The sequence below is a fragment of the Eutrigla gurnardus genome (genome assembly GCF_963514095.1).
Source record: "Eutrigla gurnardus genome assembly, chromosome: 8".
Taxonomy (NCBI): Eukaryota; Metazoa; Chordata; class Actinopteri; order Perciformes; family Triglidae; genus Eutrigla; species Eutrigla gurnardus.
The window spans coordinates 6,749,457-6,764,572 of record NC_139922.1 but is presented as its reverse complement, the minus strand read 5'-3'; the positions used below and the strand labels follow the sequence as shown (position 1 = coordinate 6,764,572).

Sequence of the window (15,116 nt, the reverse complement as noted above, 5' to 3'; positions counted from 1 at the left end):
ATCTCCTCTGTGTAAATGTGACATCGAATCCATCAAGTGTGTGTTTATATGTGTTTGTTAGCCGGAAAAGACATCAGGAGCATCTCAACTGGGTTTGAGACAGACGCCTCGACCCAGAACCATCTTCCAGGCCGGTCTGACGCCGCACACGCTCAACAAACCTCGCAGACAGAACCGCAAACAGGAACACAGCATGTTACTGGTAAACACACGCACACCATCATTTTTTACCCCACGTTACATCACGTAATTCACATTTTCCAAATCCTGTGCTGTTTATTTGAAAGAATATTTCAGTAAACTAACTTTCCTCCTGATTCAGATCTTTTTCAGGCCTAATTTTGTGAAAATGTGAAAATAATCAATCAGTTGGTTCAGTTTGACCCTCTGTGCTTACTGTAGTTGCTGGTGCAGAGGAACAGTTCAGTCAGTTAAACTGTTGTTTTTACTTCCCCACATGCTGGTGGATGAAAAGCCTGTGGGTAAGACCAATGATGTCCACAACTATAGAAAAAACGAATACATTTTGTTGCAGACTTAAAACTACTATGCTATGTCTACACATATATTTAAACATACAATCCTAGGAATGTTGAGCCTGTTATATAAAATCAAGAATATTTCAAATATTTTCACTAATTTAACTAGGAAACAGTCATTTTACCTACTCAGAAAAACATGGGGTTTTCTGACCATCATCTACTATATCATCTACTATAGATAATGTACTGACTGTATGAATACAACTGCCCTTCAAATGATCAGGATTAACCTTGTCACACCGAGTATGAAGGCTGGATAATAACATCTGAAAAGAAAAGTAGCTTACATGTCCTTCTCTCCATCAGGGTGGCGGTGGCGGTGGTCCACGGGTGGCTGTGGTTGCATCCAGCGGGGTCCCTGAGGTCCCCCGCCTGGAGCTGATGGAACAAGACTCCAAGGACTCGGCCCAGAGCATCAGCACCTCCTCCAGCTCCGAGATCCAGCCTGAGTACAGTGTAAGATGTGTGTTTGGAGAAGGACGGTTGGAAGGATGAGAATCAAATCCACTCACAGATGCAGAACGATGAGTTGGAAGATCTTCAGAGAAATGAAGGGAAAAGAAACTAAGCGAAACACTGGAGCCATAGAACTGAACTAATAGAATGTATAGAATGTGCACTATAGCAGGATGCCAATGAGCTCTCCGTCGAGGCAGGTCACGGAGACATTTTAACTGCTCCCAGTCTGATATCACACACCTCTACACCTCTACTTTGAAAGCACTCTTTGAAAAAGTTTGAGGAAGAGAAACAGCTGTGTCAATGTGGGAGAGACGGCATACTTTAAAAAGGGAAGTGGAGGTTTGGCAGTGACAGAAAGAGAGAGGAGGGTAACCTCCTCCACCTGGCCTTGTGTTAGTGCAGGTGGCCACACACACACACACACACACACACACTCAGTCTGGTTTTGTTTGCACTGTATCAATAGTTTCTTTCAGGTCATGTGACCACCAGTCTGCACAGCAGGACCTTTATGTGTGTGTTGGTTCATACTCATACAGGTCTGCATGCACGCTGCCTCACAGTAAGCATGCCTTTTTTTGTGCATGTCTCGCTGTATTTTTCTGTGTTTTCACTCGACCCAGGCTGAACTCATTGGAGCGTAGCATCCCTGCAAAGCCTAATGGGGTTTCTCTCTTAAGGAAGACTGAAGGATCAAATAGCCGGGGCTCAACTGGGATTCACTCGCAAGCATACACATTCCGCCTACTCATAAACCGGCACACATAAGTTGCGTAAAGAAAGAAAGAAAAACGGGTCAATGGTGGTTTTATCAGGGATGTTTGGTGTGTTCTTTAAGGCCTGAAGTTCAAAGCTCACAGCAGAAATAAAAGAAGCCATTGAGCAAAGGAGGAAATCAGAACACAATGTGCTTTTACGTCTGTACTAAAACTATAGTAAAAGGACCTTTTTAAAAACTTGAAATCAAGGGTACAGGAGTTGTTTCTTTAAATGTTAGCTTAATATTCTTGTCTCAACTTATCTCGCCTTTCTTTGTCCAACAAAATATTTGATTTAGTTTAATCTAGTGCAGAGAAGGGAGCATATTACCAAATCTGTCTTCTTAATCTTTCTCACAATTTGTGTTTTTATTCTGTTTTATTCCTCTCGCCTTTCACCCGTTTCATCTTTTATCTTTAACACTGTAAATCTACTCTTGAAGATTCAAGAAGTTCTTCTCTATCTAGATCCCTTCATTCTATCCACAGAGTTTTATTTAGAGTTGGCAGATAAACTTAGACATTTCTTCCAAAATATAATTGCTTTCCCCCTCTTTCATTATCAAACCATATATGCAGGGTTTTTTTTAGCTTTTGCATAGTACAGATATCTGTACAGCTTTCTGTCAAAGCATCAAAATAACTCTCCTTCCATGATGATCATTCTTCCTCTCTTCTTCCACGCGCTCACATGTCCTCCTTTCCTCAAAGAAGCCTGACAAGAATGTGCCAAAGTGTCCTGTTTTCTCTTCCCTATGCACCTGCATTATCAGGGAAAGGTCAAATCACACACTTGACTTTTTCATGTCTTTATTCCCTCGTCTCTAAAGCTCTCTGAACCTTTTGTACAAAACCATGGCCTTACTCATCTGTGCTCTCCCTCCTTCATCCAGGACAACAAGGGTTTTGGCATTGGCGAGCTGGTGTGGGGGAAGATCAAGGGCTTCTCCTGGTGGCCGGGCATCGTGGTGACGTGGCGCGCCACTGGCAAACGGCAGGCCAGCCACGGCATGAGGTGGCTGCAGTGGTTTGGAGACGGCAAGTTCTCTGAGGTGAGGAGGGAAGAAGAAAAGCAGTGGACTGAAGGAGTGAGAGAGAGGGAAATCAGATAATCGTGTGCTGTTGTTTGATCCCGTACTTTTCTTTCTCTCACCAGGTTTCGGCAGACAAACTGGACTCCATCACCGCCTTCCCCAAGTTCTTCAGCCATGCTTCCTACACCAAGCTGGCCTCCTACCGCAGGGCTATCTTCCAAGCACTGGAGGTAAGAGTCAATTCTTTGGAAGTAACCAACGAAGCAGTTTATCTTTGCTTGCTTGTGCATGCGTGTGTTCGGGGATGTGTCTGCTGTTACAACATGCTGTGTGGTTTCCCTGCCGAGATCACACCGGTTCAGTTGGATTACATTTTTGCCTGCTTACACCACAGCATGGATGTGTGTGTGTGTGTGTGTGTGTGTGTGTCTCTCTCTCTCTCTTTTCCCCTCTCAGTCGTGAGCAAAGCCTCACTACTTTTAATGTTATCAAAGTGCTGAAGCAGCAACGCTGTGTGTGTTTGACCAATCAGTGACGCTCCTCCCTGTAAATCCCTTCAAAAAGTTCCTGCACTTTGTCAAAGTCCTGCCTCTGACTGCGATCCTTTTGGGGGTAAAATGGCCCCTATTAGAACTTCATTTACACTCCGGTCGCTGCAGTCGAAAAACTGTGAGTTCCTCAAAAGCTTCCCAGTCCCCGCGGGTAAAAAGGGGCTTTTGTCTGCCTCGTTGGCCCCATCTACATCGTGTCCCTCTTTGAGGCGACTCGGTTCTCCATTGCCTTTTTGAAGATTCCTTCTCATTTTCTCTCGACCTTTCAATCTAGACTCTCTGTAATTAAAGGATTAGGAAACAAGGAGGACGGTTAAACCATTCGTCATTTCCTCGGATTCGGACTCCTCAGTTGTGATTAACGAGTGAGAGGAATTCTGAAATGGCCACAAGGTCCAAAATGCAGTCGAGGAGGAGGTGACAACATGAGTCAGACCAACCTCTCAGTGCTACGTTGGGGGCTGCCTTGTTTTCTTACTACGTATCTTACTACTTCTGCCTGTTTTTGCCCTGCTGCCCATCAGTTTTAGAGTTCTTTGTCTGCAGCGTCCGTAAACATAAAACCTCTATGTCACATCCTTTCATCGCAGATGGCCAGCATCCGGGCTGAGAAGAAGTTTCCTCCCTGCGAGTCGGACAATGCAGATGACCAGGTAAAGCCCATGCTGGACTGGGCCAACGGTGGCTTCCTGCCCAAAGGAGAGGAGGGACTCAAACCTACGCACAAAGCTGGTGAGCAAGGCAGCAGAACAGTCGTATACTGTTCATCACATACAAACTGCCTGCAAGCGTGCATTCAGTGAGGAAATGAGGGTAAAGTTAGTGTGTTTGTGTGTTCCCTGCAGACAGTAACCCTCTGGACCATCAGGTCCTCGACGTTTCCCTGCCAGAGTATTTCCCCAGCGCCAAGCGGCCCAGAGTCAGCCTCTGTAAGAGCAAGGCCGCCCCCGAGGAGTCCTACAGTAGAGGTACATGTCAACAATGCTGCATGGTGTGCAGGTGTTTTGGAAGGATATCTTTCTATTATTTACATTGTGATGTTTTTTCCCTGCTTTTTGTCAATTTTCCATATAAACAGGAACTAAAATGATCTGTTTGGTAGTTTAGATCTAGATTAGAGCTAGTTCATTAGCCGTTAGCAGCCGGTAATAAGCACAGTCATGAATGTAGCAGCAATATCAACGGAGCTTGCATTGAGTTACATTATGATGCATTCAGGCCCTACTGAGTAACATTTTTGAGCGAAGGTAAATTCAAACATCAAATATAATCTTGTAAAATGTTGTTTTAATTTTTAAGTTGAATAAATACAGTTATTTAAAGATGTTTTCACAGCAAATAAAATGAATATTAAAGAGGGAATGATGACTCTCTTTAACCTCCAAACAGAAAACACTAGTAAAGGAATGTATGTTGAAGTACTGAATACCAAATTTATGTTTGTCCTTTCATACATTTCAACCATGTCCTTCTTTTCCTCTCAGAACAAATGGTGAATGAAGTTCTGAAGAATAAAAGAAGTATAGAAGGTAAAGACTCACACTTTCACATTGTGTGTTTCATTGTGAGTGAACTTGTGGATTATTAATCGCTTGGTTTAATTTTTACAGAGTTCTGTCTCTCTTGTGGAAATATGAGAGCAGCAACCTTCCACCCGCTGTTTGAAGGAGGCCTGTGCCAAACATGCAAGGTAGAGAAACAAAAACGATATTATTTCCCACAAAGAACTGCTTTTCATGAAAGTCATGAAGTGTAACATTTCCATGAGTTCCTGAAGGTGGCGCTTTCTGCCAGCCAGATCATGTTTGTGGTGACTTCCTCAAAAGGTTCCTCATCCCTGGAGAAAGTTACTGAGTTACTTTCATTGATGTACCTCTCAAAGGATTTTCTCTTAATAGTTTCTGATGTGCTGCAGAGTTTTTCACTAAATGTTCATGTCGTCTTCCCTGTGTGTGTTCAGGATGTGTACCTGGAGATGTCCTACATGTACGACGATGACGGTTACCAGTCCTACTGCACCGTCTGCTGCGGAGGTCGGGAGGTTCTGCTCTGCGGCAACGCCAACTGCTGCAGGTCCGACAAACACACACACACACACACACACACACACACACACACAGAAACAGTCCACACGTCACATGACCGTCTTCCTTCTCCTCTGTAGTGTTTATCCATCCGTTCACCTCCTCTCCTCCATTCTCTCCAGGTGTTTCTGCGTGGACTGTCTGGACATCCTGATCGATCCCGGAGCATCGAACAACGCTCGCTATCTGGACCCGTGGCGATGCTACATGTGCCAGCCTATGCTGCAGTACGGCGCCCTGAAGCGGCGGCACGACTGGAGCCTCAAGCTGCAGGCATTCTTTGCCAACGACAACGGACAGGAGTTTGTGAGTCACTTTGTTTGTTTGTTTAAAGATGTCTTGTAGAAGATTTGGCAAAGTAACATTTTTGTGAACAATCTATATAGTCTATATATCTGTGTCTGTAAATGTTTATGTTTATACTGTATGTCAGTGGTTCCCAGCCAAGATAAATCAGTGGGGTTGCAATATGATTAACATGATGCAAATTATTTTCTATTTTTCTGACTTACAAATCTGCTTTTTACTGAGGCAGAAATGAACTCCTGTATACTGACATCCACCTAAAATAACACATGAAACTTAAACAAAAAATACATTTTGATATCAGAAACACATTTAGCTGTTTATATAAGAATAACACTTGTAGATGACTGAAATATGATTTGTCTTTATTTCTCTTTTGCAGGAGAAACCAAAGATTTTTGCAGCAATTCCTGCAGAGCAGAGACGACCAATCAGAGTCCTTTCCCTGTTTGACGGCATTGCCACCGGTAAGGGCGAGTGTTTGAAGGATAAGAGACAGTAGATGAATGTTTTTGCGCTGATGTCGTCACCATCTGATGATTCATTCATCTCAAACTCATGCAAACTGTGTCTGTGTTTCCAGGATATCTGGTGCTAAGGGACCTGGGTTTTAAGGTGGACCAGTATGTGGCGTCAGAGGTGTGTGAGGACTCCATCTCAGTGGGTGTTGTCAGACATGAAGGAAAGATCCAATACGTCCATGATGTCAGGAACATCACTAAGAAAAACGTAAGAAAGAAATTGTTTTAAGTGTTAAAAGTCCCAAAAATGAAATTAAAAACATGACTTATTCTCAATCACACAGAGACACTTTGCTAGGAAGGCATTGCCAGGAAAACCACTGTCATGGTACCTGATATGGGTGGAACCTATTTCTTATGGTGGCCTGGCTTGCACTCTTCTCTTGCTCCGATCATGGCGCCTTTTAGTGTTTTTTAGACTCAACTTTTCAGTTCAAGGCACAGAGTCACACCTGTCTTCAATGTCCCATTTGCCCAGGAAGCAAAAATAAAATCCATATTATGAGTATAATTTGTGTGGATTACACAAACACTGTCTAGGTGCTGAAGACGTTTGCCTGCCGGTTGAGCTCGCCTCATCTCCCTCCCCCCCCAAGAACGCTCCTTTGCCCTTCATCTCTTTCTTTTTTGGAGTTGAATCCATCCTCTGAACGCTAAGTTTCTTTTTTTTCATTTGGAACATTCACTCCAGACACTTCTGCCATACTCCAAGCTGCTGCCTATGGTTCTCTCCCCTTCCTGCCTGAGTCAGCAATTTCAGTTGACGTAACTTTGTGTCCTGCTCATGTAACGTTAACGACATTGTTCTGGAGTTAAGACACCATCTTACTCGTTCTGAGAACAATCGGCATTCTTCTGGAATGTTGCCATAGAAACACCACTCTGGTATACTGAGAAATAGGGATAGCTTTCTCTGGCAGCTATGGGCTTAATATTCAGCATTAGGGGCGAGTATTGGCAAGACCGTCGAGACTTTGGTCACGATACGATACGTATAACGATACTTTGGTCACGATACGATACGTATCACGATATTGCGATATAAATAAAGATGAAAACACAAGTACCTGTATATGTACATCAGATGATATTGATCAGGAGGAGGAGGAGCTCGGTGGTAGAGGGGGAGGGGCGTGAGTGTTCGAAATTTGACTTTGAGTCAACTCGATCTGCCAGACTTGCTGACTGCGGCTCTTCTGCGCCACCTACCGGAGCGGTACTGCATTCACATCACATCTAAACATGAATCTTTTTTTTTAAATCGATCTTTGGAGTTGAAAAATCGATATTTAATTGGGCGGCAAAGTATCGCGATATATTGCTGTATCGATATTTTCCCCATCCCTATTCAGCATTCTATTAACTTATTAAACAAGAGTTTGAATGTAACGGATGTTCATTCATATGGGAAATTCCCACACTCTTTAATACACGTCTTGTTTGTTTTCATCTGGACACCAACGGAAATGTAAATACAACGATTCAGGATTTTATTTTGTGCCTTATTGTTTATCAGTCGGTGCAGCATCCCCTCTGGTTGTCTGGCAACAAAAACATTTTGTTTTTACCTGTTATGTTTACAAACGGATGCTAATCCATATTTAATGCACAGACATGAGAGTGGCATCAATGTAACAGCTGGCAGCTGCAGTGACGTTGTTCAGAGCGAAGGACAAAGAGCAGCTTCAAACTCTGTAAATCCCCTCAGGAACCCTTTCACTTGTTAGTCACACTGAGTGTGTGTGTGTGTGTGTGTGTGTGTGCGCGTGTGTGTGTGTGCGTGTGTGTGTGTGTGTGTTACTCCTTAATTCCTCTTTCTTTCTCTTCATCTCTTTCAATCCCTGCTTCCCTCATTGTCCTCTTGTAAAAGGACTCTTGTGTCCGGGGAAGGAGGCGTTTGTGTGTGAGAGACTGAAAGAAGACAAAGCGTGAGCAGATGTTAGAGTTCGGACAGTGGGTTACATTTGTAGCTGTCCCTGTTGCTGGTTGAATGAATAAATTACATTTGGAGCCAGTTAATTGATTTGTCAATCAAGATCAAAATTAATCAGCAAATATTTTGATTGTCTAATAATAGTCATTTAAGTCGGTTCATTTGGTTTGAGAAACTTATATATGAATATTTCAAAAAACAAACAAGGCAATGGCAAAATTTAATTGCAATGGCCAGGTTTCCACCAGAAGAGGGCATTGACTGTGCATTTTTAAACAAAATGTCAAAAAGTCAAAAACAGAATTTCAGGATTTGGACCCGAATTGATCAACAACACTATTAGATACACGTACATCAGTTTTCAGTAAAAAAAAAAGGTTATTTATTCTACTGCATGGACATCTGCATACATAAATGTTTAATTTACCAAGTATTAGATGATTCTCGGTGCTTCACAGTTTTGTTCCGACTTCCATTGTTGTTTTATTCATGCAGTAGCTGTCACTCCCTCAGTCTAACACTTGGTGGTGCTGTTGTCTCTCTCAGCTTCTGGAGTGGGGTCCGTTTGACCTGGTGATTGGAGGAAGTCCCTGCAATGACCTGTCAATCGTCAATCCTGCCAGGAAAGGGCTCTATGGTAGGTTTCTGAATCTATTCAAGTGTTTGAGCTGTGCATGCTGTTGGGGATTATGTGTTAAAGTCATTTTATTGAATTATTAAGAGTTTAGATGAATACTGTTCATTTTTTAGATGGTCTAAAGGCCGTTTCAGATACAGAAGTCCTGAAAAAGACCCAATGCTTTAATTTTTTTGTGGCTCAAAATGGCCAGTTTTAAATATTCTTGGTGTTTTGTCTTTGAGATTATTTGTAGTTTTGGGATGTGCTTATATCCCTGAACACCATTAGTTATAAGTCCAGTCTGTACTGAAGGTGCTTTCTTCCTGCAGAAGGCACAGGGAGGCTGTTCTTCGAGTTTTACCGTCTGCTGAGTGAGGCCAAGCCCAAAGAAGGAGAGGACCGGCCGTTCTTCTGGATGTTCGAGAACGTAGTCGCCATGGGCGTCAATGACAAGAGGGACATCTCACGGTTCCTGGAGGTGAGTTACATGGACTGTAGCCGCGAGATATCAAAGCCACGTCTGTGAAAGAAAGAAAATTCTTCAACGCTTTGAAGAATGCCAATATTTAGTAATGAATTAATTTATGGGTTGAAGAATCCATCAGTGGGATCCAAGAGAGGAAGGCCGCACTTCTCCTTTGCAATTGAAGCAGTCTTTGGAATGAGACCGCCTCGTCGCAGCTGCTAGGACGCATTCAGCCTTCAAATGCAGCCCCCGAAGATGTGGCTGCTGAAATGGGACACAGCTAATGTAGCATTTAAAGGGCTATTTTTAAATTGAGACCAGTGTAGTTCATGGAGAATGATAAGGGTGAAACAGCATCCCCATCTGTTTTAACTGAATATTCTCAGCTAAAAGGAGAAAAACACTGAATCTGTCAACACGTTAGCATGAAGTTCAATACTGAGCCTGCTGGTAACCGATACAGATACTTGTTATCTTCCCTTCACCTGTCCATCCTCCATGTTTGCCTAAACGGTGGCAATGTGTAAGGATGTTCAATCTATAATCCTCGCTCGTCCCCACCCGTCCCCAGCTGCTCAAATTACAGATAGTGAGCTTATTCCGTTTGGGGAGATGTGTATTTCAAATGCCTCATATTTATGATAACCATGAGTTTATAAGTAATAACTGTTTCTTTGTGTGTGTTTTTCTGCAGTGTAACCCTGTGATGATCGACGCTATCGAGGTCTCTGCTGCTCACCGTGCCCGATACTTCTGGGGAAACCTGCCGGGCATGAACAGGTAGGAAAAACAACTCAATGTCTGAGGAGAACATTGTTACTGGCATCTACACGAAAGACAAGTTTGATATTCTGAGTGAGTTTTGCTAATGAAGTATACATATAGTGTTCCTTCTCTGTGTTTCAGGCCTCTGTGTGCATCTGGGATGGATAAGCTGGAGCTCCAGGACTGTCTGGATCACGGCAGAGTTGCAAAGGTTTGATTTATCTTCAGAATACAGAACAAAGTCACTCTTTACAGTTTGACTTGCGAAATGGCTACTTGGACGCTCTTGTATTGTGTTAGTGACTGTGTATTTGTTGTTTCACAGTTTGGGAAGGTGCGCACCATCACTACCCGCTCCAACTCCATCAAACAGGGGAAGGATCAACACTTCCCTGTCCTGATGAACGGGAAGGAGGATATACTGTGGTGCACTGAGCTGGAGAGGTGAGCAGGAAACACACACACACACACACACACACACACACAGGTACGCAAATATTTGAGTAATTTAGCTGGATGGAACACTTTTTTTTTAAACTGTATAACTGTAGAAAACATAAAATGCCAGGCTAGATGTAATTTAATTATTCATTCTCAGATACCTTTTAAAACTAAACTAAATTTTATCAGTGTGCAGAAGCACAGGCTGAATGGCTAAATGGCCGGCTGTGACACAGCTATATTATATTGGCCGTCTTAATATGATCTTTTATATCGGCATTAACCATTAAAAATGTGGGCTTCTCTTGCAGTGTGTCAAGAATGCAGCATTTTCAGTGAAAACAGAGACATTTTGAGAGTATTACTAACATCGGTCGGGATTCAGGATACCCAGCTTGAAACCGAGAAAATCCATAGTCACCGTATTTAGTCTGGCTCTCTATGCCTCGTAACGTAACTACTCCACTGCTTGTTTAGTCATCCCTTCCAAAACTCACCTAAGTGAGTTTGTGACTGCCCCAAATCGGTTTGGATTAAATGGAAGTTAGCCTGCTGCAACAGCAGCAGTACACTCTAAAATGCGGTGACTCCGACTATCCTGCCACGTTGAATGGGAATGCCCGTTCTTATTCTTATAGTCCTACAGCTTAAGCAGCATCATGACATTGAGTGTAATGGTGTCTGTGTATTTCTTACCCTGCAGGATCTTCGGCTTCCCCGTCCACTACACAGACGTGTCCAACATGGGCCGCGGTGCCAGACAGAAGCTCCTGGGCCGGTCCTGGAGCGTCCCCGTCATCAGGCATCTGTTCGCACCACTGAAGGACTACTTCGCCTGTGAATAGATGCCACCCATCACCAGCAAACAGACGCCACTTATGATCACACACCAGCTTCTCTATTGCGATGCTGGCTCCAAGGAACATCAGCCGCCAGCCGGATTTGGTGAAGAGCTGGAAGTTTTTCTCCACGCTGGCGGGAGAAACACCAGTTTCACTACAAATCATTGGAGCTGGAAAATAGTGAAAGTAGCTGTTCATTCGTGTCCAGCCATTTTGCAATGCAGGTGATAATGCACTGCTGCCTTCAACACACATAACACACACTAACAGAGATATACAGCATAGGCTGTGTTTCATCACTACCCCATAGTAGCATCCCTGATGACATCGTTCATAACGGAGGCCAGTAGAGTTCTTACCTCTCCGGAGGTTCTGCTAAAGTAAAAGGGAAAGATGGCAACGCCTGACACTTCCGCTTTGTTCATTAACATTAGGCCTGTACAGTGATTTGACAGGATTTTCGTTCTTTTAAATGCCCTTAGAAGGTATTGTTTGTACATTGGCGACACTTAGTAGTTGTAGAAAATAGAGACCAACATGGCACCAGTGGTTCAGCTTTAACTGGCTCCGTATCAAACTTTATTTAGGAGTAAAAGTTTTTAGAGGAAGCTCATTCCTCCATTTAACACGTGTGACAAAAGGCTGTTAATCTAAACAAAAACACTTGAACCAAAGTCATTAGAGGGACGCTTTTGGAGTTACTTGCTGTTCCACTCGCCTCAGACCTGAATGTATTTTCTCAAAAAAGAGTTTGTCTAGAAAAGCTGGAACATGATATTGGAATTATCTGTCTGGAGTCTAAGATAATCAATGTCTGCGACTGTACTGGATATTAAAAGTACTCAAATATTTTGTCAGCATTCAACAACAACATGCGCCATGCTTACACCAGACAGGTGCTGTGAAAAGCCTTGTCGTTGTTCAATGCTAGCAAAATAAAATGTTATATTTGTTATGTTGTTTGTGACAATATATTTAGATTTGACTATGGAAAGAAAACCTGAGAACAATGTTAGCTTTCTTCAAAAGACAGGTGAAACAAGGGCTCTATGGGAAATACATTCAGCAAACGTTTTTTGTCATTTGTTTAAAGAAAATATTATTTTGTTTTTTGTCTTCTGCGTTGAGAGTTCATATGAGTAAAATAGCTTCCTTTAAAAAGAAAAAAACTTCTGTTAAAGACTATATACAAATGTGTTTGTATAGATGTATAGTGTGAAACGTTGAGTTGTAATGTCGCAGTGACTTCTCCCTGATAGCTACATACAAATACTTGAAACAAGCCAATGCAAAACATTCCAGACAGCTAAGAATTAACGAGTGACGGCATTTAAGTTTCGATTTAATCTGAAAAGTAACATTGATCTTGCTAACTGTAATGGCTGGATGCCAGTGGCATCACGTGTGAATGATCCTGGTTGAAAGACGTTCATTTGAATCCACGAAAGAGGGAGCGTCACTATGTGTAAATGCTGTTCTACAACGAGAAGCAAAAAGGTGGAAAACACTGGTAAATAGGCAATATTTCTGTAAACGACACTGAGGTTTTTTTAAAGGGGTTTTTCAGTTTCTAAAACAATAAGAGTACTACCATGATGCTGGTTGAAACTCTTCTTTGTTCCATGTGGTGCACATGCTTTGGTATCCAGTATGTAGAAATAATAACAAGTAGCTGAATGTTCAGTTACTGCACACATGTTTTGACAAAAGAACTGTTATCCTGTGAGACTGTAAATTGTTGCGATAATGATACACATTGTTGTTTTTTACCTGAAATTATATATCATACTGTATGCTTAAGCTTTAGCATGTTCATCAGACAGAGGGAATACTGGACATTTTATTTTGGGACCAATTATCTTAATGTGACCAAACTCAAGTCACAAAAACATGTCGTATTCCTTTAAAATATCTTTTTGTTTTGTTTCGATAACTGGAGGAAGATTTTCAAATGCCAGCCGTCACCAAATCACACAAAATGGGCATTACCTCAAACAAAGGGGTGACTGTACATCACTCCTCCTGTAAGATCTCTGCTGTTCTGTGAATTCATACTATATATATCACTGGAACTTTTTAGAAAACAATGTCTGTGTACTGTATTGACAAAAGGTTTACAAGTGTTTGAACTATCTTGTTTGACCAAGAACTACATTATTTTTTTACAAACTGTGCTTGCCTTATTCTTTTTCTTTCATGTTTCAATGACCAGTACATTTAGAATGGCAAGACTCTATGGTGCTCAGAAGGCCCCGAAAAGGCCACCAGGACCCTCTTTTTGTCAGATGTTTAACATCCTTTAAAAACAAAGAGTGATTGCTTACATGCTTCATTAATACTGCTGAGCTTGTCAAATGTTTTGCTTGAAAACAGTACACAAAAAAATTGTTCTTCTTTTTTTCTTTGTTCCTGCTCTTTTAAGACTTTTATATTAAGGATACATACAGCATAAAGCTTTGTTTAAATGTCTTATATTATAGCACAATATAGAGCTTATTAATCAATAGCTTTTTGATATCTCATGTAGGTGCAAACCATTTGAGTGCATTCGTAGGCTTGCATGTGAATGATATATGAGAAGTTTTCAACTTGTTTTAATATAACCTTTTAGTGCTTTAACAGGATCCCATTTGAGGATTTCTTCTTTTCTTTTTTTTCTTTTTTTTTTTGCTTATAGCTTTTCATGAATCTAAAGTGCAAAAGCATGTCAAAAGAACAGATTCTGTGTTATTTTTATACTTCATTTGAATAGTGAAAAGCATTGACGTATTTTTTTACATTTGTATACTTCCTATAGCAACCTATATAATTTTTACTCAATAAAACGCAGCTCGGCTGCTTAAAAAAAACAATTGTGTCCTGTGTGAAATGTTAATCTATTTGTGTGCAGAAATCTGGTGTTCTAATATTTACTCTCGGGTCTGTAAATGTCAATAAAGTTGCAAGTAAGGATGATTTTTAGATTTTAAGCTCAGTCAGTCATGCAAGGATTTACATAGTTCTAGTAGTTCTATTCAATTCAATTTAATTTACATAGCCACGAATCACAAATTTGCCTCAGAGGGCTTTACAATCTGTACAATGTACGACATCCTCTGTCCTGGGACAAGTGAGGGGAATAAAAACATTGAACATTTCTTAGAAAGGATTGAAGCCTTTATTTTTAATTCATGATTTCAAAAAATCTTGCTTTTATCTCACATTCTTCATCATTTTGGATCCAATCTTTTTTCTGATATAATGATGTTCAGTTTTCAGGTAATATTCATTGGATTACATTCTTTGATAATTCTGGGACATATCAGGAGTATGCAGGGTAGATCAACAATTTGATTTCTTCCCAGAAATGTTCATAAAAATGTGCCCCTAGACCATCCTTACCCCATGAGCATCCAGAAGCAGTCCATTTAATAGTGCAGTCAAACCCGTCACTTTTGAATACTTCCTCACAAACATCTCTAAACATTTTCATCACTTACAGGAATCATATTTATTTGATCAAACAAACAGTTTGCATTTTGTTCTGAGTATGATGATTCATAAAGATTGCTGTACAAAATAAAGAACTTCTTTTGTGCATTCTTCTCAATCAATTATGATACTATTCATCACATTTTTTTCCTAATCTTATGTTTAAACGAGAGGGTTTGAGCTGCTTGATTTCAGGAGAAAGAAAAAGCCTTTAGTGCTTTGGGATTTTGCTGAACAACTAATGATTTATCAGTTTCGTATAATGACTAATCAATGAAGTTCAATCATGAGGGAACTTCTGCTAGACTGAATTTGAATATG

General features: G+C 41.3%; 1 protein-coding gene across 1 annotated transcript in view; it reads left to right on the top strand.

Moving 5' to 3' along the window:
- dnmt3bb.1 (DNA (cytosine-5-)-methyltransferase 3 beta, duplicate b.1) overlaps positions 1–14,172 on the top strand; it is a 33,156-nt gene extending 18,984 nt beyond the window's left edge. The window contains exons 5-22 of the mRNA XM_084016053.1: positions 62–202; positions 849–998; positions 2,656–2,814; positions 2,919–3,026; positions 3,938–4,079; positions 4,193–4,315; positions 4,832–4,876; positions 4,958–5,037; positions 5,308–5,420; positions 5,554–5,737; positions 6,120–6,204; positions 6,321–6,466; positions 8,738–8,828; positions 9,140–9,288; positions 9,971–10,056; positions 10,183–10,252; positions 10,367–10,485; positions 11,186–14,172. Coding sequence (XP_083872179.1) covers positions 62–202; positions 849–998; positions 2,656–2,814; positions 2,919–3,026; positions 3,938–4,079; positions 4,193–4,315; positions 4,832–4,876; positions 4,958–5,037; positions 5,308–5,420; positions 5,554–5,737; positions 6,120–6,204; positions 6,321–6,466; positions 8,738–8,828; positions 9,140–9,288; positions 9,971–10,056; positions 10,183–10,252; positions 10,367–10,485; positions 11,186–11,327 — 2,133 coding nt within the window. The 3' untranslated portion in view covers positions 11,328–14,172. The remainder of the gene's footprint in view (positions 1–61; positions 203–848; positions 999–2,655; positions 2,815–2,918; positions 3,027–3,937; positions 4,080–4,192; positions 4,316–4,831; positions 4,877–4,957; positions 5,038–5,307; positions 5,421–5,553; positions 5,738–6,119; positions 6,205–6,320; positions 6,467–8,737; positions 8,829–9,139; positions 9,289–9,970; positions 10,057–10,182; positions 10,253–10,366; positions 10,486–11,185) is intronic.
- The last annotated feature ends 944 nt before the right edge of the window (positions 14,173–15,116 follow it).